Here is a 25,040-nt window from a genome sequence, read left to right on the forward strand (position 1 = left end):
ATACCATGTTAATCAGTATTAAGTCAATTCCCCGATAGTCATTGTTGCAACCGTTTTATGTTCAAATTTAATGGCGCTTTTTCTTTCAAGCAGCCATTTTGCTTGTTTAGTTTGATCATTGGCCATCTGGGATGCCATTCAATGATTATTAGTCTGCCTTACAAACAACTATGCTCTTTATTTTTGTATATCTAATATGCAATCTACAAACTAATCTTGTCTCGTGTTATATCCTGCTCAGGTGTTACAAATGATTAGCTTCATTGTAAATGTAAGAAATCTCAATCATGCCAATAAAGAACATTTAAAGAAAGCAATGGCCCTCTGTGTTTGTATTTCTCAAAATGACTGAGTGATGACTCAAATGCTTTGCAGCAATCCCTTTAAGATGTTGACATGTCTGACTAGATGAAGGCATAAGATGCCCATCGGCTATGAAAAGGTGCCTTTCTGTAGTTGGAAAGTTGCCTGAAATCACTCCGTGTTTATAGAATGGAATAACTTACACGCTGTTAATTTGGACAACTAGTTAGCCACATTCTTTTGTGTCTTGCTTTTTTTTAAAGACAGGAAGACAGGAAGGCCTTTGGAAAGTAGAGCAATGTTTGGAGATATTGTTCTCACCACCCTGTAAATGAGCAAAGGCACTTTCAGAATTCAACTAGATCTTTTTTTCTGGCATATTGTGTTGCCTTGCAGTTTACCAAAGTTAACTGTTGAATGTTTGATAGTTGCATACTTGTGTTGAAATACTTAACATCAGGCACCCCGTTCTATGTATTTTGAAATCCAAGCTTACCCATTTGTTTGCTGCTGACTGAGTCTTGAGTTTTACCGATGGACTGAAAGGTGGCTCGTGCTTCGGCCTCGCGGGAACAAGGTTCCCGCTTTGAATCCAACAAGGGACCTTTCTGTGGGGGAATTGTATGTTCCCCTCATGTCGGCTGCTTTCCTCCTACAATCCAAAGCACGCGAGCTAAGTGGAGACCTCCAACTCTTCTTATTGGAAAGCAACTGATAAATATATTTCTTATTCCAAGACACATGCTGTAAGAACATTCTTTTGAATACAGGTACATGACATCTATGAGTAGACAACTACTGAGATAAAGACATCAAATGCCAGCGATTCTCCAAATGCTGTATTGTGAAATAGTACAAAGAATATCATTGCTAATAAAATACAGGGTGATGGCAGATCGGTATTCACACTTTCCATCCAAGTGTAAAGACATGAACGTATTTCTATAACAGCAGGCTATTCTCATGGAGTCTTTTAAGCATAGGATATTTGTACCATTAGTTCCCTTCCACTTGACCAATAAACCCACTTTGCATCAGACCTTTTCTGAGATACAAACGCACATGGTTTAAAGACAGTAGCGGTCGGTCAAAAAAAAAAAAAAAAAAATCACTACATTTCATCGAATGCAAATATGGCTAAAACGGCTACAGCTCTTATAAACCAATCACCTCTGATGTAAGAAAGAGCTGAGCATTCTTTACTATTATTGTTGCCCCCATATTGCCTTGAGTGTCAAGGAACACCAGCTACACAGCTAACTCTCCAGTGAGTGAGTAGGTGAGACGTGATCCTTGCTGAAGTTACATGCGGTGAATATTGTTGTGATCCATAAACTGTTTCAGGTTGTGCAGGTTGTCCCACCACTTGAAGAGGAAGGTGTCTGCAATCAGGCTAAACCAGGGGGTGAGCTCCAGCTCCTTGCGCTTGGACTTCTCGATCATCTCCTTGAGCTCCTCCTTCGTCACGTAACAATGGCTTTTGATCTCATTGGGGTCGGGATCCAACTCCACATCCTTGAATGAAACACACCAGGAACGAACGAGCAAGAAACATTAGCACGAATAAAAACAAGGCCGACAAATGCAGTTTTCGGAAATGTAATCCGTTAAGTAGATTAGCTGCTAACTAGAGTGATGAACTCTGATGAGTTTCACTGATGAGCACTTCTGTGTACCTATTTAGCATATCAAAATTCATTTGATAGGAACATTTTATCTGAATCAAGAAAACCAAGCTTGAGAGTGAAATGGTTTGGCAACACTATATTTGCAGGTTGTTGTAAGTTGATGTTGAGGCAAAAGATGAACACTGAATATATGATCTGCCTTTTGTCTTGGACACTCGGGTGAAGGGGGCCTTGGGATCAAGCAGGAAAGTGTTGAAAGCGTGGCGCGCCGCATTAGCAGTGCACTTTTCTCTCATTCGTGATGTCCCGATTGGATAGGATGAGGAATGACTCAGAGAGGCCTGACCGAGGACAGTCGCTCAGGTGCTCAGCGGGTCCTAATGGACGACATGAAATGTATACGTGACAAATCCCGAGCACGACGGATCTACCTTCTGCATGAAGAGGATGTAGTCAATCTCATGTTCTCCCCAAACACCATCTGACTGGGCCTTATAGTGGATTCTGGTTAGATAAGTCATCTCATCTGGAGTCACCTGCGAACCGACAGGCCCAGAGGTCAGGGGTGCAAAAACGCGGCGCAATCCTCTACGAAATGCAGACAAAAGCTACCTTTACCTGCTCCATGGGGATGCCCAGTTCGGCTCGGAGTCGCCTCTGAGCAGCTCTCCTGACTCCGACTGCATTCTGCTCCTCCAACTCACTGTCCGTGTGTAATGGATGACTGCAGCATGTGTTTGTGAAGCAGCCTGCACACACGCCGAGTTTGAAAATCAGCTTCTTTGTCGACAGCGAGAAAGGTGAGGCTGTTCAATAATGTGGTCGAATGGCTTTCGTGCACCCGTTTGTTTATTCACTTTAAAGAAGCGCTTTCACATTTCTTTCTTGTATCCTTTCTAAAAAACATTCTTCCTTTTTAAAACAAAAATAAATCTGCCACGCCTAAATGCTAAACCCTATTGATTTAGAAGGACACATACATTGTCTAATAATTCTATTCCATCCCCCTGTTGAGCGGGTCAATGTTCAAACGTTCGTTGGTTTAAACGGAGCACTTAAACCACAGAATAATTTGCAGCTGACCGGGAAAGGTGATTTTGGCATCAGACCGCTGTTGTAAGAGCAGCTTCTCCTCACTGTTGAAAATGAAGACGCTGAATGCTCTGTGTAATAAACCTGGGGAAAACAAGCACAGTTTGGCCTAAGTTAGCCGCAGATCAGAAAAAGTGGAAAGACATGTCGGAGACACGAGAGACGTGTGCATTTTCAAGTCGCGATCCACCACCTTTGCTGATATTAGAGTTGAGGTGGCAGTTCTTCTTTGTGTCTGCTCCGATCTTCTTATCATTTTCATCAATCAGGATGCACATCTCGGACAGGAGCTGAACCTGCTTCTCGTCCAGGTGGTCTGTGGTGATTTCTGGCATTCTGACTGCAGGCTGCAGTAGTCTCCCCCCACTGCGGTGCACAGCCAAGAACAGAGAGTGAGCTGGCAGTTTAACAATTTCACTATCCACCTCTGGGTGCTATGAAACATGCACAAAACAGAAACTTCACCACCTTCATCGAATAGATTTAAAAATATTGGTTATTTTCTTTCCCTGGCAAAGAGAGGAGGCAGAGCTGGAGTTCGGAGGAAATGAAAGTTCGAAGGACGGACAAGATCGGGAATGAGGCCATAAGAAGACGGCAAAGACAGTTAGATGTTCTAGAGATAAAATCTGAGATGGTCTGGACTAGAACAGAAGAGAGACAGGGGAAGAGGAGACATTTGTGGATGTGGTGGAGGACAGTGTGAGGAGAGGATGCAGAGAATTAGATAAGATGGAAGCATATGGTTCGCTTTGGCGATCCCTGATGAGAATAGCCGTCAGTTCACTTCCTGCAGTCTGTGTTTCGTTTAAAGTTGAGAACCCCATATGCAAATTTACAATGTATACAGTAATTGACATGGTACAACAGCGCTTCATAGCAGGAAATATAAATTATAAGCGATGAGAAATTCTTGTCGAAATCTTCTTCTCGTAGCAACTGGACTTGACCTTTCACCTCCTGTCCTCACGGACAGGACTCTGCAGCCCATCTACACGTGAGGGACAAGGGCCACTCCTTCCAAGCCAGCGGTGTCTGCATTCTGGATGGTTCGGGAGGAGTCAACTTAGTTTCTGCAAAACAACAATTCCATTTGCAGAATAAGCAATCACAGCTTAGACTGGTCTTGGTGGTTGCGTTCGGAAACTCAGTTCACTTCCTGCAGTCTGTGTTTCGTTTAAAGTTGAGAATCTCATATGCAAATTTACAATGTATACAGTAATTGACATGGCACATCAGCGCTTCATATCGGGAAATATAAGTTATAAGCGATGAGGACAAGGGCCACTCCTTCCAAGCCAGCGGTGTCTGCATTCTGGATGGTTCGTGAGGAGTCAACCTAGTTTCTGCAAAACAACATTTCCATTTGCAGAACAAGCCACCACAGCACAGACTGGCCCCCAACCTTGGCAGTTGCATTTGGAAACTCCTCACAGTCCATTTGAGCTGAAGAAGCCTCTCGGACGAGAGGTGAAAGGTCTCCAAAGGAATAAAATCAAGTCCGGTTGCTACAAGGATAAGATTTAACCAGGACCCGGATGACCGAGAACCGCCACAGACAAGTTCTAAGAACAGAAACTTGAGAAACACCGTTTGGCCTTAGAAAATAGATACAATTTGAGATAGACATATACACAGTGAGAAGGCCAGGTGTCTCTGAGAGGGTGGATATGTGGAGGAGTGCGTGAGTCGACTGTTTGACAAGATCTCTGTTTGACAAAATCTCAAGTCTTACGTCTTTAATCCCAAATTGAAAGCACAGCATAACACACTGCCCTGCGACTTGTAAGATTTCCCTGCCAGTTTTAAGTTTGCGACTGGACAATCGTAGGGTACGAGCCTAGCGTGCGGGGGGCTCTCAGTGTTAGAGAGGAGGGAGAGTGTGGAGGAGAAGGAAGTGTCTCAAACTTGGTGTAGAAGGTGCTGAGATCCAGCTGATCTGGAGAAGGGGAGCAGCAGGGCTTTTTCCTTTGTAATCTGTGATGGTAGGGAGAGTTCCCCTGATAGTTTATGACTGAACCAAGCCCCATGGCAGATTGAATGTCCCTCTTGAGGTTCTGGCTGGCCAGACACCCTCTCTTTCTGATGCTCGAGCTCTCTGAGCTGCTTGGAGAGCCCGTACGGGTCACTGCAACATTTTCAAGGAGCGGCGTGGCGCAGGAGGTGGAGAGATTACCTTTGGAAGCAAACATTCCTGGTTGGATTCCCAGCTCCTCCTGATGTTGTTGAGCAACACAATGAAGCCCTCACTGCTCCCCGGCAGCCTACTGATCATGGTTCATCCATGGTGGCTTTATTGCAAAACCAATCTCCCCACGGGGATTAATAAAGGATAAATTATATTCTTATTATTGACCAGGGTTTTTGGGTATTATGTCTCGTGATTGCAGACCTACTCCTGGGACAGATGGGATGAAAGTCTCCATTTTTTTTTAGTATATGCAACATAGAGTATGTGCAATACAATGCAAAACCAAAACAATGTTGCAAATAATAAAAAAAGAGGACACAATAGAAAAGCAAAATCTAACATTTGGTAACTCCATCAGAATAAGTACTAGTTTATGACAGGTCAAACCAAATAACACTAATCCTGTCTAACATTAAGATGATTAGTGTGGCGCGTCACACCTTGTATAAACACTCTGTTAAAAGAGAAGTGCACTTCTAGATTTCGAGGAACTTAAGACATAACAGAACCTCCAAACCTGGAAAGCGTACATTTTGAAACACGCCCCATGCCTCTTAACTTGCTGCAACAGCGAAGACATGCACAGGCATTTAGCTTCATCTCAGCAGGCTTGTCCTTGTGGCTTTGCAAGGCCTCGCTGTCTCTCTGGATCTTACCTGGATTTGGTTCTGCGAAACCCAGCGGCCGTCAGAGTCGTCCTGGGTTCAGGTGTGTGTGATTTCTGCAGCGCTGCTCTCTCGCAGGATATCAACCGGAGCGCCGCCCACACACCCCGCACCATCGCCTGACAGAAACAGAAAGATTGAAGGTTCGGACAAATACAAACCCCGGAGAAGATCCGGTCACCTGTCGGTGGCAGGAACCGGAGGGCAACGCGCTGGTTACCTCCGGAGGGGAGGGCCCGCCATGTTGTGAGTGACGTCACAGTCAAACACATTAAAAAAAGAAAACAACAAACACGCGCATATTTTCTGCTTTAAACCCCTGTAATGCACTTCCCTATTATTAAAATACAAATATAACAGCTTTTGTTGGGAGGCGGCCATCGCGGTCACATAAACACAAGTCCTCTCAAAAACATGACTTTAGGCTCGACGCCATAAAGATGGACCACGTGTTGTGTGCGACCGCACTATCGGTTCTTCGCCCATTGCAAACAAGAAAGTAACTTTGATTCAGCATTGAATAATGAAGGCGGATTAACACGATGTTGACAGAATTTCTACTTTCATGTTAGGAATGACCGATACCGCAGGGATCGTCAACGTCAATCCGTTCCCGGGAAAAATCCACTTTGCGCTTTCCTGCCAACTCTCGAGTATCAACACGCCATCGGACCACAGCTCGACTCGGCCAGCACCGCCCAGCCCTCTGATTAGCCGACACACTTACGCATTTGTTTGACTCTGGTAGGTCCTGCAACAACAAAACACTTACCCACAACGCTTATTAGGATGGGTGAACCACTTCGTTGATAGTTTCGCGTTCGTAAACGGCGATATTTGTGAGAGGAATACGGTAGCGGAACGGCAGTACGCGCATGCGTCCGATGCCTCTGCTTCTCATTGGATGACGTAGCGGTGGCCTCACAGCCCATTGGCTTACAAAGTGCAAACACAAACCAGATGACACGGAAGTCATCCATAGCTAATATACGTGATGTGTCAAAAATCGTATTTAATGTCGAATTCCTGTCAGTATGTCAAGACCCATTGACCTTTACGGGTAAAGTCAGACACTGAAACCACGTCAAAACAGTCAGAGTCGTATTTTGCCACAGTATAATAGCGACTTTAAGCCCGTTGTTGGCCACTGTATGATATTAAAACGTTGTGCCGCATTGGCGACGAGCGGCAGCTAGCTAGTTAACTTTAGCCACTGTCATGCTTGCTCGCAATGGAGTAACAGTGGAGTTACAGTGGTGAGTATGCTTCTTGTTCCATGTATTTCCATTTATGTTAAGTGAGTGATTATGATCACACCGCAACATTTTAACAAGCAAAATTAAACACATAACGTGCTTGAAACGTTTGTTCTAGTACCGCTTCTCTGCTAGCTTAGAATTGTTATTCATTGTACACTTACACTGCGTGACCCCTGGACATGCAGAATGACTTGAGTATAAGCTGACCTCTGCAATAGTTTTTATAATATGCATAAATAGGAACATTTCATGTTCCATCAAATGAAGTTTGGTCTGCCAGGCTTCTTCTTTCAAATGGAAGTAACGCTAAAATGACCTTGAAAGTTGTTTTATCAAACTACAATGGTGATTTTATTATTTTTTTCCCTCCTCTGACTTTTTTCAAAATCACATAATCAACAATGATAATGCCGCCTGTTTTTGGTATTTGTAGTGCTGTACACAAATGGTATTTATCATAATTTTTTAACTTGAATCTAGAATCTCAAAAAAGGTCCCATGATGAGACAGATCTCAATTATCAGACCTGTCAAATAAAAACAAGTGATCATGTCCGTTCTTTTGCATCAGACTTTTTTCTGTCTTTTTTTTTTTTTTTTTTCAATTGATGAAAAATGAAATGTGTTTTTTTTTAGAAGTGAAGATATCTGGTCAAGAACTGAGCACTTCATGTCAAGTTTTGACTTGAAATATTCCAAGACTCCTTGAATCACATTTTGATTGAGTGCATTGTGTTCAGAGCTTTGCTGCCTTTTGATATTAATTACACTTTTTTTACAACATGCAGGTGGTGGTAACTGATCAGCGCAACCTGTTGAAAAGCCAGCTGACCAAGCTGGCCTTTGTTTACCTGCTTCTCAGTTAGGAGGTGCGCAGGGGGCGGGGCCACCAAGAAATAGGCGGGATGCCTGTGGAGGGTGGAAGTGGTAGCGGCTCTGCTTCGGCTGCCCGTCACCCTAAACAGAAACGCAAAGCTCACAGTTTATCCATTCGACGCACCAACAGCACGGAGGACAGGCCAGGAGGCATTCAAAGAGGAGACATGCTGGATGGACAAGTAAGGCTGAGACTTTGGTCTTTGTATGACATCTAGGGGCCATTTTATCGTTATAGTAAACCGAGCTGATGAGAAAAGAAAGGCATTTGTATAGGTATTGAAGATCCCGCGGATGTAGTCTCACGTCCGTACAAAACCATGTACCCCCAAGGTCAGTATCTTATGTGCTGTTAATAGCTTTCAGTCAGTGTGTTTTTACAGTCCAAGCCGGTTGAGCAGCATTGCCCTTATTTTGTATCGAATGTTGCAACAGAAACGTCCACTATGCTGTTGTCGGACAATGTGTGATGAATGTTGTTGATTTTACTACAGATGAACAAATGATGATCACGCGAAGTCTTCCATGCAGATTTAGTGTTCTCTAAAATGCGAGATTTTACGAATATATATTGCTGATAGATTTGCAGCATCAGGTTAGTCATTAAACATCTCCACTGTGAGTGATATTAGTTGGAGCTGCAATTGATTTGTTTGTTTTAGAGAGTACATGTTGCATTTGGTGTGCAGGAATTTCCTGATCTAGAATAATCAAAGCCAAATGTCAGTCATCTTCCTCGCTGAGAAAATACATGATGTTCTGTTTGGTCAAGGAACATCCTGGTTGTTACTGTTTGAGTTTGGGTGTAGATCGTTCAGGCAGCTCAGATAAGAGGAGGAGAGTGTGTGTGTGAATGGTGAGCTTCTTTTTAGGTTTTATTTTCATATTCTCCTGTATTGGATGTTTACATATGGTAGAAAGAAAAAATAAACTAGATGCTAATAATCATTGTCTGCTTTTAGAAGATATTTAATCAATGATACATTTTAGTAATTATTTAGGAGTGGTCCATATTATCTCTAGATCAATGTAGCTGGTTGAAAATGTAAAAAAAATAGATCTTTTTGTCTTGTTCTTTGTTAGCATGTCCTTCAGCATTTACTTTCCCTGAGAGTCTCGTCCCTTAATTATCTTCAACTCAAAGTGGAGCTCAGCTTGCACCACTGATCTGTTGTCTCATCAAGTTTTCATATGGGTTGCCTGTCCAGGTCTAATTAGTTTTTTAAACTGACTGCTTATTTGTTCCACTCCCCACAGCACCAGCTCAGCGTAAAGATGCTCAACAGCATTATAAAACCTTGTATACAACACACAGAATGCTTTTTCCTCTACACTTTCAATGCCGTCATTATTATATGGACCTCACTGTTGGTTTTAGGACTACAACTAAGCAGCTTTGCTTAGTTGAATGCATAACAGTTGCCTGTTGTTTCCTAATTGACCTTTTTCGCTGGCATGGAGCACTCATAGATCACTCAGCTGGTTCATGTAGCTGAGTTAGACTGCTGATTCTGATCACGTGCCAGGAAAAAAAAAAGCGACAGTCAAGTATGTGGCTTCCTTGTGTTCTGTGTTACTGAAATGTGTAGCAGAGTTCGAGGCAAGCTGTCAAATGCAGCTTTTTGAATCCTTTGTTTTCAAAGGACTCTGTGTGGCCACCTTTCCCCCTCTCTGCCGTCTTATTTGGCGTAGAGAGGTGGTCACGTGACAACAGACTACTTCCTGCTGTTCACAATGGAGGTAAGTGAGTTGAAATCTAAAGGTGAACTTGCCAGACCCTGTCATTTATGGGTTAGTGTTGATCAATCTGTGGCCCATCTTGTATGGCTTTTTCCCTAAACATGCCAACTTCATCTAATCACATTCATCAACTTTAAGGTTGAGGTTGGCAAATGGTTCAGTTGATTTTTCTTGGAGCATATATTCTGTCAGGGACCGTTGCTGCTATTTTTTTTTTTTTTTTCGTATTTCAGTGTCACATGTAATTATTTTTCAGCCTTAATGTTTCTACTTATCCATTTTGTCAGGACTCCAAGCTGCCCCTCTCCCTACGGAACAATCTTCTTGACCTATTTGGCCAGATTGAACGCGAGTTTGAAAATCTCTACATTGAAAACCTCGAATGTGAGTAACCTGACAGGTGTAAATGCATGTACTGCAAAGATTTCTTCCACATCTCTGGATTTCAACATTTCTTCCAACATGTTTTAAAATTGAGTCTTAACGCTAACAAGAAACTTTTTTTTTATTGAACTGAAGGTGTTAAATGTCTAACCAGAGGGTTTTAAAAGTGTAGACAACACTTCTAAAAGCCTGTCACTGTGCTATTACAGTACGTCGGGAAATAGACTCCTTGAATGACCGTCTGACCGGAGATGGCCAGATAATTGAGGGAGGAGACCCTGCCAAAGGAGCCCTGAAAACAAAAGGTCCATTATTTCTTGCATGAACTGCTGAAGTTATGATATAACTTATATATATTTTTGTCATAAAGCTTCTGTAATTTTCTAACACATCAATCCTTTCCTCTTATCTATAAAGAATAGTGCTGTGTAATTTTGAAAGACTCACTTGACACTTAAGTTAGTTAAGAAATAAAGAAAAAACTTTTTTAAGCACATTACGCAAATGGGAAAGATTGCATCCATCTTTGAACATTAAAACGTTTTGACAGCAAGAGCTGGTTAATATATTCTTAGTGTCGAAAGTTTGGTGTCAGTTTTATTTCATATACTTGCACATTGACAAAAAGCTTGATGTAAATGATTATCAATGATTTCTTTTAACCATCCTGATTTTTTTTTCTTTGATAACATTCGGTTTGATAACAAGTTAGATGACCATCATAATTCATTTCTTTAATCACCGTTCAAATAGCAGAAGGCTAAATCAGATCTATAAAAGTCAGAGATGTTCCTATTACATTGGTCACTCAAAATGACCCGCTGAACTCCTTGAGCAGGAATCAGAAGTTGGGTCCATATTCTTTTACACATTCATGGTCCGGCCCTTGGAGAGAAAGGGAATGCTAATTTCCTAAACATCAGTGGAGTGTGAAATTTTCAATTTATAATGAATAGACTTTGAAAGGCTCATCCACAGTCAAAGGCTTTGAGACAAGACTGAAAGGGTGCAAGCTTCCAGACGTTCGGCGTGTCCTCTGTCGAAATGCTTAGAAGGACCCATGGTGTGGGGGCTGAGGCATTTTTTTAAGTTGAATACTATGCGCCTTGTAAATATGTTTGCCAAAGGCACCTTGCAACCTGGAAAACATGTCTGTGTAAAGGTTGATTTTTAAAGAAAAAAAAAAAAAGAATCCACTGGCCAGCATTTGGCTATTATTTTAGTTTGGCCACATAATGTATATGAAAAGTTTGATGTTTTATAATAAGTTCAAATTCAACCAAAGCGACAGCAATATGTGATTGCCAACCACTGGTCTCAAAATGCATTACTTTTAATTCAGAGTTAATTACCTCAACTCTGAACTGCTGTTCAATCGATGTAACCATTTAATGAAGTACTGTTGGTTTCAACTAATTCATCGATGCACATTAGACAGCTTTGTGTTGTTCAATTTTGTGTGCCGTTTTAAGTCTCCGTGTGTTACTGGGCTACCATTAAATTGCCAAAACCAACAAATAAATCTATTGCTCATCTGTGAATGTTCTTTCTTGTGTCTGGTCTCTCCATCACACAGCTAGCCACAGCACAAGCCAGCTGTCACAGAAGCTCAAGACAACCTACAAAGCCTCGACCAGCAAGGTATGCATTCTGTAAAGCTCAATCATCCCTGTAAATATTTGAGATTCAGGCCCGAGCTAAAGATAATAGTGTCCAAAGCTGCTGAGTGAGGAGGAGGGAGGATTGTGATAAATATAGATATCTGAAATGTTAACTAATGGTGCATTTCTAGTTTAACATTTGGGAAAAGTCTCTTGTATTTGACTTCTTCATTTTCAATCTCTTGCTGAAATTGAGATTATCCAATTGACATTGCAAATTAGGCTACATTGCAAGGTCAGTATGGCAACGTGTTGTGGGGAGTAGATTTGCAGGGAACTTTTTGAACCCACCGTTTGTAATGAAGCATTGTGCAGAAGTGCTGTGAGGATTACATTTTTTTCAACTGAAGCCTGAGTTCCTTACTCCTCATCTCTTCCTTCCACCCTCCCAAAAGTCCTTTGGCTGTACAGCCGTATTTGACAGATTTCTGAAATTCATTTTTTAAATTTTGATGGGAAAAGACAATTTTTTTGGAAGTGTTTTGTTGTTAATTATGTCATGGCATTCACTTTCGTGTCATTGTCACAGCAAACAAAACAATTGTACTGGGTTGTATAAATGATCAGATTGGACGTGCTTGATTGGACTGGTTGAACAAGGAAATGTTAGACATTTGGCGCATCGTTGATGAACTTAATGCTTGCTGAGCTTCTCTCTACCTCCTGTGGTGTACAATGAGGTAACACACTAGGTAGAAGACCCAACTTCCTTTCAGTGTGTTTGATCATGTTTTTTTTTTTTTTTTTTTTGTTAGTCTTTTTATACACGGGTACTTGCCGGTGTACTTGGGTCCGCAGCAGAATAGCCGGCCACACAATTCAAACTATATCCTCTGTTAGCGCGACCCTTGGAAAAGGGTTAATGATGCTTAATGTAAATTGTGGTGTCTGGCAGTTTTATTATAACTCTGAAGAACTACTTTAACACTCCCACCATGACTGTTCAGGGGCTTTTAAGCAGGCTGAGAAACATAACCTAAAACTAATGTTGTCAGGATAAAGAGAATAAAAGCTAGTGATGTGAACCAACCGGAGCGTCAGTTTTCTCCGAGGTTGTTTGGAACAGACTATTTTTACCAAGACCTGCAGCATATTGCCTTCTAATGAAAGGATAGAAGTAAGGTTGCATTGTACTGCTTTGTGACGGGTAATACACCTGACAGAATGAGAGCGTACATTAACGCCAGGTGCTTTGCTGCTGTGTTTAATGACTAACAATGATGAAGGCTTGTTGTGATAAACCATCCGCTTGCTGTAGCATGTAAGGCCTGGACTGAGAACAGTTCTGTGTCTAGTTCCTTCATGTCTGCAGGCTGAGAGTCGACCACGCCGCACAGCATTTCATTTTCAGAGTGTAAATATAGCTCATCCTCACAATGTACAGTGCACAGTTGTATCCACAAGAGTGGTAGGTAATCCCGAGTTTAATTGGGTCGGACTGTATGTTCCGTTTGATAGCAATGAGGCTGTGGGTGGAGAATTGACCTTGTTCATTGCAAACAGGGCAAAGTGTAATTTACCTCCCCTCAAATCTAAACTGAACATTTCTGCAAAGCTGAGGGCCACTCACAGCTTTGCAGCAGGCGCAACTGACATCTGTGCCTGACAACTACCTGGTTTAACTGCTGCAGCTTGCCTGCCCAGCAGGTCACATAGACAGTGTTGCCATGAGAACGTGCTCACATTTACTCCTGCAGCACTGCCTGTTCCAGCCCTGTCTCCCTGAATGTTGTTTTCGTTTCCTAATAAATATTATATTAACATTTAATGATATATTGTAGATAGAAAGTTGTGATCTATATAAACCAGAATTTTAACTTTTGCCTGCAGAGAGGTATCTCTATGAATTAATTGGTGTTAGTTCGAATATACATAAACCCATAGTGTGAAACTACAAGGAATGCTTATTTCTCTCTTTTCTCTATCATTCCTCTTATTTGTTATGGTTCAGATTGTGTCGAGCTTCAAAGCAACCACAGGGTCCCGAGCTCTGTGCCAGTTGCAAAAAGAGTATGTGGGCCACCGGGATGGCATCTGGGACCTCAGCGTCACCAGGACTCAGCCAGTGGTCCTGGGAACTGCATCTGCAGGTATTCCTCATTCCCTTAAAATCTCCAAGCCGTCAGCACAGCAAGAATGGTTTAAACTGAGTAAACAGCTAATTCACATCCACTACCCAGAAGTAGCAAATTCTACAAAGACAAGGCAGTCTTGACTTACTGTGTATGTCTATATATATACTGCTCAAAAAAATAAAGGGAACACTTGAACAACACAATGTAACTCCAAGTCAATCACACTTCTGTGAAATCATAGTGTCCACTCAGGAAGCAACACAGATTCATTTTGACTTGTTTTAAGGACATTACATCAAAGTTGGATCAGCCTGGAGTTTGTTTTTACACTTTAATTTTGAGTGTGATTCTTATCCAGACCTCCATGGGTTGATACAATTGATTTCCATTGATCATTTTTGTGTGATTTTGTTGTCAGCACATTCAACTGTGTAAAGAGCAAAGTATTTCATAAGAATATTTCATTCATTTAGATCTAGGATGTGTTTTTTAAGTGTTCCCTTTATTTTTTTGAGCAGTGTATATATGTATATATATATTGTCCATGCCTGCTCAATTTCCAGACCACTCAGCCCTGTTGTGGAGTATAGAGACTGGAAAAAGTCTCCTGAGATATGCTGGCCATGCAGGATCAGGTAATAAATGCATCACTACTAATAATGATGTGATTAGATCTGAACTGTAAAACCATATGAAATGTAATGATAGCATTTATGGTGTACAATCTTAAGGTTGAAGTAGCTGCCCCCATCCCGCCATGTGAGCCGTGAGGTGTATTTTAAACTTGCAGTTTTTAATTCTGTACTCATCCATGGGACTTTGATTCTTCTCTAATTTATAGTCAACTCCATCAAGTTTCACCCAACAGAGCAGATGGCCCTCACAGGTATGGGTTTGTGTGATTTGTCCTGGCTGCATTTTGTGTGTCTGATGTCAAGCAGTTAATTTTGTGTTGTGCTGGCTGTTTGATGACCTGCACTTGTGTTATCACAGCCTCTGGGGACCAGACAGCTCACATCTGGCGCTACATGGTGCAGCTTCCTGTCCCACAGCCACCACCAGATGTCAGTGTGAGTGTTTATAACTCTTCTTTTCACCATGCTTGAAAGTCAGGGAATTTAATACCTTTCCCTGAAAGGAGAACAAGACTCTTTGGGTACCCATCGATTTTAAAATGGTCACATTATAATATCATGACGGTTACACACAATGTACCAACCCTGTTTTTTTTGGATAGAACCTTATGTTTTACTGCTTTTTTTGTCTTAAGTTGCTTATAGTTCATCATTGAATCCTCCTAGGTTCCATGTGAAGATGACCAGGACTCCTCAGACAGAGAGGAAGGTGAAGTGGATGGCGAAGGACCTTGTGAAGTGCCCACTGTTCGGGTTGCCACGGCAATATTGAAGAGCCACCAGGGTGTGGTTATTGCAGCTGATTGGCTGGTGGGCGGCCGACAGGTGGTGACAGCTTCCTGGGATCGTGCCGCCAACCTGTACGAGGTGGAGACGTCTGAACTGGTGCACACGCTCACTGGTAGGCAGTCAGACCAACACGGGGATTTACATGATTAATTTAGTTTTAGTTTTTACATTTTTTTTTTCTCTTTTAGTTTTCAACTCCTAATGGCAGAATCCATTCAATGCCTCTACTAGTCAGCGATATTACTTTTGTTTCAATTCATGCACAGATGGGCGCTTCTGCCTCACATTTATTTTCACATGAATGATTATTATTTTAATTGGATCGTAAAGCTGAATAAGCATGAAGACCTACTTCTGCTCAACATTGGCTTTGTCTCTCTCAAACAAAGGAGCCTATAGATCTAATATGGACAAACAATGAATACACAAATATCCCTAAACCCGAGCATCTTGGACTCAATGAAGAACACCTGGCTGATTCTTTTAAACTGGTTTTGACTGGTGCGGGCAACAGTAAAGAGCAAATAACAAGTCAAAGGCAGAAAAAATTGAGAGAGAAGAAGAGCTATTCATCAACTATTCAAAAATGTGCTTCTCCTCAGTGCCACAATTTTTAGACTTCATATATTACTGTATATTTTTTTCACTAAAGAGTAGAAAAACTTTTCAAACACCAGAAAGTGCACAATCTTTCTAAACAGAAAGACACAAAGTTAGTCAGACAAATGAAACGGCATTCAAAGTAAAAATTCAACCTGTGAGCCTCAAACCTCCCGTCACCAAGTGTGATTTCCTTCTTGAAGAAATGTAGTTTAATCATGAGAAAACCAGGCACTGGGGTGTCTCTTTACTCTTAAAAATAGTAAGTTTAAATGAGCATGTTGAGCATCTGCACAGCATTTTTTTGGTTTGTATTTCCTAGTCTATATCATCTTTTTTTGAATAAAACGTTGTAGATGATGCCTTCATATTTCATTTTCTCACAGCATACGCCCTAAATTTAGGGATTTTAGCACCAATTATTTAGGGATCACTGGGATCTCAGACTACTGTCAGGTGTAATTTGTTGAAAGAAGTTCATTTAGTGATGATTTCTCCGGATGCTTGGACCAAGTTGTGTTGGGGGAACGCAGTGATTTGTGGGGGATCAAGTGAGCCACGTAAATTTTTCAAAGCAGCTGTGTGCGTGTGCGTGTCCGTGTCCTATATTGGGGACAGCCATTTAAGGCTTCAGGGATAGCTCACACACTGTTGAATGCAAATAGTTCACTTTTTATGTTTACCTTTTTAAGCAGGTCAGTTCAAGCGCTCTAGAAGTTCTTACAGTTTGTTCTGCCTCAACATTTGTTGTTACTGAGCGCTGCAAGCAGTTGTTTTCAAGCTGTGTTTACACTATTATTCTGATTCTGATTTAATGCGTTCCACACTGGTGCTATTTCAAAAGGCACCATTGTTTTGGGAAACTTATGGTCTCTTTCCTATTTTCATGTAGGTCACGACCAGGAGCTCACCCACTGCTGTACCCACCCCACTCAGCGGCTGGTGGTCACTTCATCCCGAGACACCACCTTCCGACTGTGGGACTTCAGAGATCCGTCCATCCACTCAGTTAACGTCTTCCAGGGACACACTGAGTCAGTCTCTCACTCACACACACACACATACACACACACACACACACACACATACACGCTCATTAATCTGATCATTTGTGATGGATTCTGTTACTGTGTTATATTGGCCCACTAGGTGTTGCTGCAGGCTTGCTTTTTTTCCTCTCTCTGAATCGCTCCATCCCTTATTCTGTTTACAGTGCCACGTTATTTTGCAGACCTTACAGACCAAGCTAAATCCTCCGCTCACTTCTCATTCATCACAGAAACACTTCTCCTCACTTTAGTTCTCTTTCTCCCCTCTCTGTCTCTTTCTACCTCTCTTCCTCCCTCGCCCTCTTGCTCATTTATCTGTCCGTTTCCACGTTAATCCCTCACTCTGTGTAATTTGGCACTCTGGAAGCTGTTAACACTCAATTGCAGCCGCTCATTTCAAAACGATGACTGTCAGGCTTGTCTGGGGCTTTCAACGGCAGCACTCTTTTAAAGGGGTAAGAACCGGGAGTGTGTTTACGTGCGTATCTGTGTGTGTCACCAGCGCACTGGTACTTTCTGGCAGCATTCGATTGCAAGTGGTGGGGATTATGCAGAGCTCATTATGACAACCCCAACATATATAATTCCTGCAGATCCCACACTAATTCTTTCCCATAGACAATTGGTATAACGTGATTAAGGGCCATTGTTCCACGGTTAGAAGCAGCCCCCCCTTTTCCTTCTCTGTATCCTTCTTCCCGCCCAAATTGCCTTTAGATTAACAAACTTTTTGTTTTTTTTCCCCTTCAAATTTGCAACTTTCTGGCAGCTGAAGACAATTTTTCAGTCTTATTCTGTAAAGCCTATAAATGAGATGCAAACATTTTTTTTTCATATTCCCAATAGTTTTTGAAGGAAGCAGTAGCAAATAGTTATTCAATCCGTGAAGAGTTAGTGGATATTCAACTCCAGCAGTAAGTAGAGGAAAGCATTGGATTGATGTAAGAACACAAGGTCCATCTGATACAGAGATAATATAGTTTTTACATTCACTAAATACATCTCTTAAGACAACTGCTTATTAGAATTAAATCTTTGGGTATCATTCCTTAAGCTGCTAATTGCTTGATCGTAGAAATGTACGAGTACCCGTGATGGCCCGACATCCATTTTTGCAGATATTAACACTTCTAAATTAATTGCCCTCTTCCTCTCAAATAAAGGTGCAATAAAAGCAATGGATAACTTTCTTAAACTTAATCTATTTGATTTTGCAATGCAACACTTAGTGGATTGAGGCTTTTTCAAAGACTGATGTAGATTTGAATCTTTTTGTATCAGTGTCCACATGAAAAAATAAAACCACAATACTCCTACAACCTTTTTGCTGCAAGTCAAGTAAGCATGTGACCTGGAGAGCCGTGCAAGCATTAATATTGTTCCTAAAATATAGATTGGGCCACAGTGCTCATGATTCATTTATTAATATTAATTTGATTAAAAACATTAAACATTAAGATATATATAAAAAAAGTGGATCATCTAATCCAGTACTAGATCATATGCATGCTGTGCTCTCAAAAGTGGAAATGTTTATAGTTTTTTGTTTGTCTGTTTTTTTTCATGCAACAGTCTTAATTCAAAACGAGGTTATTGTCTATTGATGCTGATTCTTGATCAATCTATTTGAAGCCAAAAAATATTAAGAATTTCAGTATGGGGTCCCATCATGACACATTTATTCATCAACCAAACATCACAAATATTTCCCTTTGTAATTTGTTTACAGTTTGTTGTTCTTACCAGCAATAGAAAGCCTGTCTCTCTTGCACTAATTTCCCACAGTATCGCCCATAATGTATGCAAAATGATGTGATATAATCTCCTCATTTCTTTGGGTTAAAGAGCAGAGGACAGTGTGAATGGTTTTGTTGGCGGAGGAGCTTGAGGGCAGTCAGCGTCTCGTTTCCTCTGTCTTCACCAGCAATTATAGTTAATGCTCCCTGACAGTGAACTACGACAGCTAAAAGTGCAGCATACCCTCTATCCCACCACCCACCATAATTGCAGAGTAATGACAAGTGTGTGTGTGTGTGTGTGTGTGCACGCACGCGATGTGTTATTTGTGTGTAACACACAAAACAGCTCACAGCCAAAGTGAAGTCTTTGCTCCACAAACAGTGCTGTGTAACATTTGTCTCCTCTGCTATCAACAGTTTTATGCGAAATTACATTGCTGTTGTGTGTGTGTGTGTGTGTGTGTGTGTGTGTGTGTGTGTGTGTGTGTGTGTGTGTGTGTGTGTGTGTGTGTGTGTGTGTGTGTGTGTCAGGATATCTGGAGGAATACACCTGTACTTACCAGCATCTCAGGGATTCTGTTGTTTTCTTTTTAAATGGCTGCATTGTTTCATTTATTTAGTTTTGGTATTTCCCCTCACACTGTCATCCACAGCGATCACAGTGCGTATTAATAAACTCATCGATCAAGCATGCAGGAGGATGGTGAGGCTTATATGACCAAGACACAGATGTGCTGGTTACTACAGAGATAACGGAGACCACAAAATGTGGGGCAAAGACATTCAGTGAAAAATGATGATGATGATGATACTGATAATGACTTATCTACCATTCTGTTTTGTAGGGTTTTTTTTTTCAACACAGTGACAGGCTTTTCTTCCACGACAGATGCTTCTTGTTTCGTATTTTCAGATAAATTTTGCTTATCTGACTAAACTAATTTTGTAAACAAACATCTTGCAATTTTTTCCGCAAGCACTATTACTATCATTCATCATGTGAATCTCCTTAACCCTAATTTGTCCTAAATATACTTCATATCGTGATAAGAAAATATCTTTGCTGTGTGCATCATTGCTGTCAAAGTCGCCTTTATCATTGCATTATTCCAGACATTTGGACCTTTTAACAGCGACTGTTATTGAGTGTGGCCTTTTGTGTAAATTTCAACCAGAGTGTGTAAAGGTTAAAACAAATCAGAACTGAAAGTCCATTTCACCATCATGCCAGGGGGAGCAGGTGACGTTTTTAAGTCTACCGAAATCTCTTTGAGGTAAACTGGGCAACCCCCTGTGACCTGACCATCTTAGAGAAGCATTCTGCAAAGTTTCGTGAACCCCATCACCAGTATAATAAAGGAAACTTTAGTTTGCTGATATTTGTTGAGGAGTGGAAACCAAGACCCCCAATGGAATGACAAAGCGGCTCCAAAGTATTTCCACAGAAATTCTGAGTCTGTAGGTCGTTACGAGCAACGTCAATAACTGTATCCAAGTGTGTTCGGGCTGCAGCTTTTTCCCTGTGTGATCACATGTCTCTTCATTATTCACTCCTTTGTGAGCAGCTCGCGGATATAGTGAAATAGAATAATTCAAAAGGAACGGCTGGATAAATGGACTATGGTGTTGTTTCTTCTCAGTGGCTGCGATCCGCCATCCTTCTCAAAAGGTTTTCTCTTCTATTACAATGCACAAAATGTTGGAGGTCGTTCATCACGTATAGGTAAACCGGGGATAATGTGTTTCCGCATTGAATTTCAGGGTTAAAGACAAGGCTTATAGAGTGATGGACCTTTTTATTGTGCATATAAGGTTTTAAGGGAAGAATGCTGAACTTTATAGGAAATTTAACAGAGCTCGGATTACCTGAAAGCGGTTTTTGTAGTTTATAACTTTGAAAATGATGAATGTTACCTTGATCATCACATAGTGCTCCCAACAGCAAAAGTATAATAAGATTCCTCCTTAAAGTGTTAACGATAAGATATCGTAGAAGCTTTTGCCACTTTAATTATGTTGAGTTTTATTCCACCTTAACTTTCTTTCACAATACCCCCTTGAAGTTTTCCTCCTACCCCCCCCCCCAAAAAAAAAAAGTATATATATATATAATTTGACCTAAGCTGTTGCTGCCAGAGCAGAGATACTACTCAGTTCCTCTACTTCTATCCATTCAGAAAATCGTGAACCTTAATGGACCCTTTAATAAATTACCAGGTCTGTGTGTTCTGCCTTTGCACCTCTAGGCTTTCCTCCCCTTCGTCTGCCATGCCACCCCACTTATTCTCAAGTGGACACAAATGCCTGTAGCTGCAGTTTCTGTGAGCCTCTGCTGCGCTAATAGGACAAAGTTTAGTCCCCTAATTCGCACTTAATGCCATGTCAATTTGGATTAAGGGAAGAGTTCATTTTAGCAAAGGAATACTCAGAGTGGAACCTGAGTGTGTGTGATTGGGGAGGGTGCATGTAAGCCTTACCATATTGTGATGGAAAAATATGCCAGGGAAATTTTGAAGATTGAATGCATATTTTCTGCTGGAATGTACTTTCATGGGAAGAACAAAAAAAGTCACTGCATAAAGCAATGAAGAATGCTAAAAGAATAAAGAAATCACTACGCTCTTACCGTGACAGTGGTGAACCACACGGTCCTTCAGTTCGGATATGGAGTTATTATCATATCATTACTGTCATCTCATTGTTTGTAGGCTTTGTGACACATGCCGAACCACAGGTTTTATCAAAGTGGTTGTCTGTGACTAAAAGTGAGGTTATGTAATGAAGGTCTGATGTTTATACTCCTTTTTTAACATGTGGCTGTTCAGTCTACTTCAAGGGTAGCTTTTTAAATGACTGCAGTTTTGTCAAATGTGGGCTTTTTCAGCTCGTGTTAGTTAAAAGCTCAAGGATAAAGTGAAATTGAATAGAGTTCTGGTTTAAAGGCCAAGAGTTAACTCTTTTTATGCGCTTTTAAATTCTGTTTGATGAACAATCTTGCCGTTTACTGGCTTTAATAAACAGTGATAAACCCATCAGGTGAATCGGGTGTCGGGGCTTTTTTAGTTAAAACATAACCTGTTCAGGGTTTTTTTTAGTTACACCCCTCTCTGCAAACAAAGAGGTCTGTTGAAGTTATTTTATTGTGTTTGAGCAGTCTTTGTGTTCTGTGATGAACAGGCAAAGCTGCCAATTAATCAATGAAATAGTTTCCACAAACAGAGATGATGTAAAGTTATGGAACCGATGACTCCGATGTTGGTACATCGGTGCGATATGAGCCAAAGCCTCTTCTCCAAGCGGATAAAAGTGTCAGTGCAGTCAACACCACATTGTGACAGTTTCACAGACCCAGAGATTATAGTGGGGCGGCTTTGCATCAGCTCTCATTACGAAGCTTGTCATGTGAGCTCTGCAGGTCTCAGTCCTGAGGTGACGGTGTGCAGATGCGGAAGGGGAAAAAAAAGCAATGTCTTGATCCGATGACTCCTCTTTACCATAATCTCCTCAGATTTTGGACAGATATCTGAGATACGGGTAATTAAATAGTAAAGAATACTTTAAAAGTGGGTGGGCAGATAAGGTGCAAATTAAAAGGGCAACCACTTCTTCTATCCTGGTGTGATTAAAATCACACCATCTTTTAACCCCGACTATGCGTTAGCAACAAGCCTTTACGTGTCCGCGCCTTTCTGCTTTTTGCTTATTACAAGGCGTTACTTTAATCTTGACCGAAAACTCACAAGCAAAAAGTTGTCAACATTGTCATATTGTGCTCGCTACGCTCCCTCTTGCTTCTCGTAGAGTCAGTCCCAAGATGTACCTGTTGTGTTAATAAGTCTTTTGTGTGTATGAGTAATAATGATAGCTGAATAGCCTTGCTGTAAGTGGTAGACACAAACGAAACTCTCCCAAACATGTTGCAGAAACTCTCAGGAAAGTATTTTCTAATAGCATCTCTTTTCAAGGTTTGAATATCCTCAATGTGTGACCTTTCGTAGCTGTGTTTTGCTTCACCATTGCTCTTCTTTTTTTGATTGATTTCTTTTTTTTTACCCCAGCACCGTGACATCGGCAGTGTTCACAGTTGGTGACAACGTGGTATCCGGAAGTGACGACCGCACTGTCAAGGTCTGGGATCTAAAGAACATGCGGTCGCCTATTGCGACCATCCGCACGGACTCGGCAGTGAACAGGTGGGTGGCATTGAGCACGCGATGATTTGCTCAGTTTGTGACACAAGATCAGGTCGGCACACTTTTTGTGGTGTTGCCAGGCAGGGGTAAAAAAATAAAGAAAAGGAAAAACAGCGAAAAGAGAAATTTCATGGATTCTCTTGTGGAACCACGGAAATAAATATTGAATTTTCCAAACTTAATTTGATTGCATGTTTTTCAAAGAACAGCAGACATCATACTTCATATTTCTCACACTAATATAATCTGAAGATTTTTTGTGATGACAAACCACATCAACAAAGCTAACGTCACTTCCAAGCACACGTTTTGCATTTGCAGCTAAGCCTGTTAGAGATAACTCCCAGGAAATGCTCGAGGACGCGATCCAAGTAATAGGAGCATTTTTTCCCTCCAATTCTCTGATTGCATGTAAATATATACATGTAGAGATTGATACTTGTCTTTGGAATAATTGTGACTTTTTTTCCCCGTCTTCTAGGATCAGTGTATCTGCCAACCAGAGGATAATCGGTCTGCCACATGACAATCGACAAGTCCGACTGTTTGACATGAATGGAGTGAGGCTGGCCAGACTTCCACGCAGCAACAGAATGGTAATCCAATACTCCGAGACATGTTTGCCATCAGTCGATCAGCATCGAGGCGTTTAAACTGTGTGTGCGTGCATGTGTGTGTGTGTGTGTGTGTGTGTGTATAGGGTCACAGGCGCATGGTGTGTTGCACAGCCTGGAACGAAGAGAACCAGACGTGCAACCTTTTCACCTGTGGCTTCGACAGGCAGGCCATCGGATGGAACATCAACATTCCTGCTCTGCTGCAGGAGAAGTGACATCATGGAGACACACACACACACACACACACACACACACGCGCACACAAGTCCCTCCATGTATGTACAAGACAGAACACTTAGCACTGTAATCCGTGGCCTCGTGCATGCTTGTATGTTTATTTGACCCTGTTAAATATTTGAGTCACAAACCATTGAAGACTGTGAAAAGAAAAGCATCCCACGTGTGTGGCGTGACGTGTTTATTCTCTGGTGTCTCCTGCTGAAAATGTGAGCGGGCACAAAGTTGTAGATAATTGGTATTTTAACCGTTTAGTTTCTTCGGCATGGTTTGGGAAATTGTTACACGGCCGGGTCTGATCAGTCGACAGTCCCAGGCTGCTGTTCAGGTCCCTGTCACTTTTTATTTTTCCTGCTGAATGATTGCATGAAGATAAATCCAGCTGCGAAGTCTTGAAAAAGGAAGCTTGTAGAATATGCTATAAAGAAATGTACATATGACTTTGTTGCCCTTATAAAATGAACTGTGTGGCAGGTTGTTGCCAGATAACAGATTTTTGTGTCTTATAGTTTACCCGCCTATCGTGGGTTGAGCTTGATGAAGAAGTTGGTTTAGTTCTTATCCTTTTTAGTCTAACTTGAATAATTCCTGACCCGGAACACAAACATATTATTTTTTAATCCGCTGCAACCACGTGTTTTTTTTTTTTTTTTTTTTTTTTCTCTTACTTCAAGCAGGATCCACTGTCTCGAATGAAAACATCCACTGGTGGTTTTTCGTGCTTTCATTTCGTAGACACAACTTGAAATACTTTACCTCTGCCTTGTACTGTGTGAACAGTAGAACTTGTTTTTGCTCCAATCTGCCCCTGTAGCAATAACGGGAAAGTCATCGCACTTCTGTTCCCAGTTCTGTCCTTGGCGCCGTGCAAATTAGAATAGTGCAACATTTCACCATCCGTTTCCCCGCCCCCTTTTTCGGACACCAGTATAGCGGATGCCGAACTAGCCATAATCTTCCTCCGCGCATTTCCTGACGCCACGTTTCTCGGTCAGTGAAATACCAGCTTGTTGCCATGAAAAACTCGTTTGAGTTGCCGTCAAGTGTCGAGCCCAAGTGAACTTATTTGTTACTGGTCATTTCTGTTTTCAGTAACGGCCTGAATTTTCTGTTTACATCTTCTCATCTTTTTTTTTGTGTGAACCCTTCTTTCCTCTCTCTTGGTCACACAAGAGCAATAACACTGTATGGCGCCTCGACACTTCTGGTGCTCCAGATATAGCCATTTTCATATTTGAAGTTGGTTTCGCAGTTTTAATCGTCTCTGTTGGGCTGGAGTGGGTTCTACAGTCGTGCAATGAAATATGA

The 25,040-nt window shown here is 41.4% G+C and overlaps 2 protein-coding genes across 2 annotated transcripts; one reads left to right on the top strand and one right to left on the bottom strand.

The window, feature by feature from the left end:
- Nucleotides 1-1,120: 1,120 nt before the first annotated feature.
- idi1 (isopentenyl-diphosphate delta isomerase 1) lies at nucleotides 1,121-6,779 on the bottom strand. Its single transcript, XM_086151559.1, has 7 exons — nucleotides 6,652-6,779; nucleotides 5,871-5,998; nucleotides 3,217-3,389; nucleotides 3,015-3,107; nucleotides 2,550-2,680; nucleotides 2,363-2,467; nucleotides 1,121-1,818 (listed from the first exon to the last, which is right to left on the bottom strand). Exons 2-7 carry the CDS (start codon nucleotides 5,993-5,995, stop codon nucleotides 1,606-1,608), a joined length of 840 nt encoding a protein of 279 aa, XP_086007685.1. The 5' UTR covers nucleotides 5,996-5,998; nucleotides 6,652-6,779; the 3' UTR covers nucleotides 1,121-1,605.
- A 231-nt stretch (nucleotides 6,780-7,010) lies between these two features.
- On the top strand, nucleotides 7,011-23,856 carry LOC147232204 (WD repeat-containing protein 37-like). The gene is made up of 14 exons (XM_086151558.1): nucleotides 7,011-7,135; nucleotides 7,926-8,195; nucleotides 10,041-10,137; nucleotides 10,347-10,442; nucleotides 11,714-11,778; nucleotides 13,750-13,888; nucleotides 14,437-14,508; nucleotides 14,715-14,759; nucleotides 14,867-14,943; nucleotides 15,175-15,409; nucleotides 16,790-16,931; nucleotides 22,744-22,878; nucleotides 23,360-23,474; nucleotides 23,579-23,856. Exons 2-14 carry the CDS (start codon nucleotides 8,043-8,045, stop codon nucleotides 23,708-23,710), a joined length of 1,503 nt encoding a protein of 500 aa, XP_086007684.1. The 5' UTR covers nucleotides 7,011-7,135; nucleotides 7,926-8,042; the 3' UTR covers nucleotides 23,711-23,856.
- The last annotated feature ends 1,184 nt before the right edge of the window (nucleotides 23,857-25,040 follow it).

Source organism: Fistularia commersonii, chromosome 8 (assembly GCF_037954325.1).
Source record: "Fistularia commersonii isolate RoL2024-O1a breed Wild chromosome 8, RoL_Fcom_v1.0, whole genome shotgun sequence".
Taxonomy (NCBI): domain Eukaryota; kingdom Metazoa; phylum Chordata; class Actinopteri; order Syngnathiformes; family Fistulariidae; genus Fistularia; species Fistularia commersonii.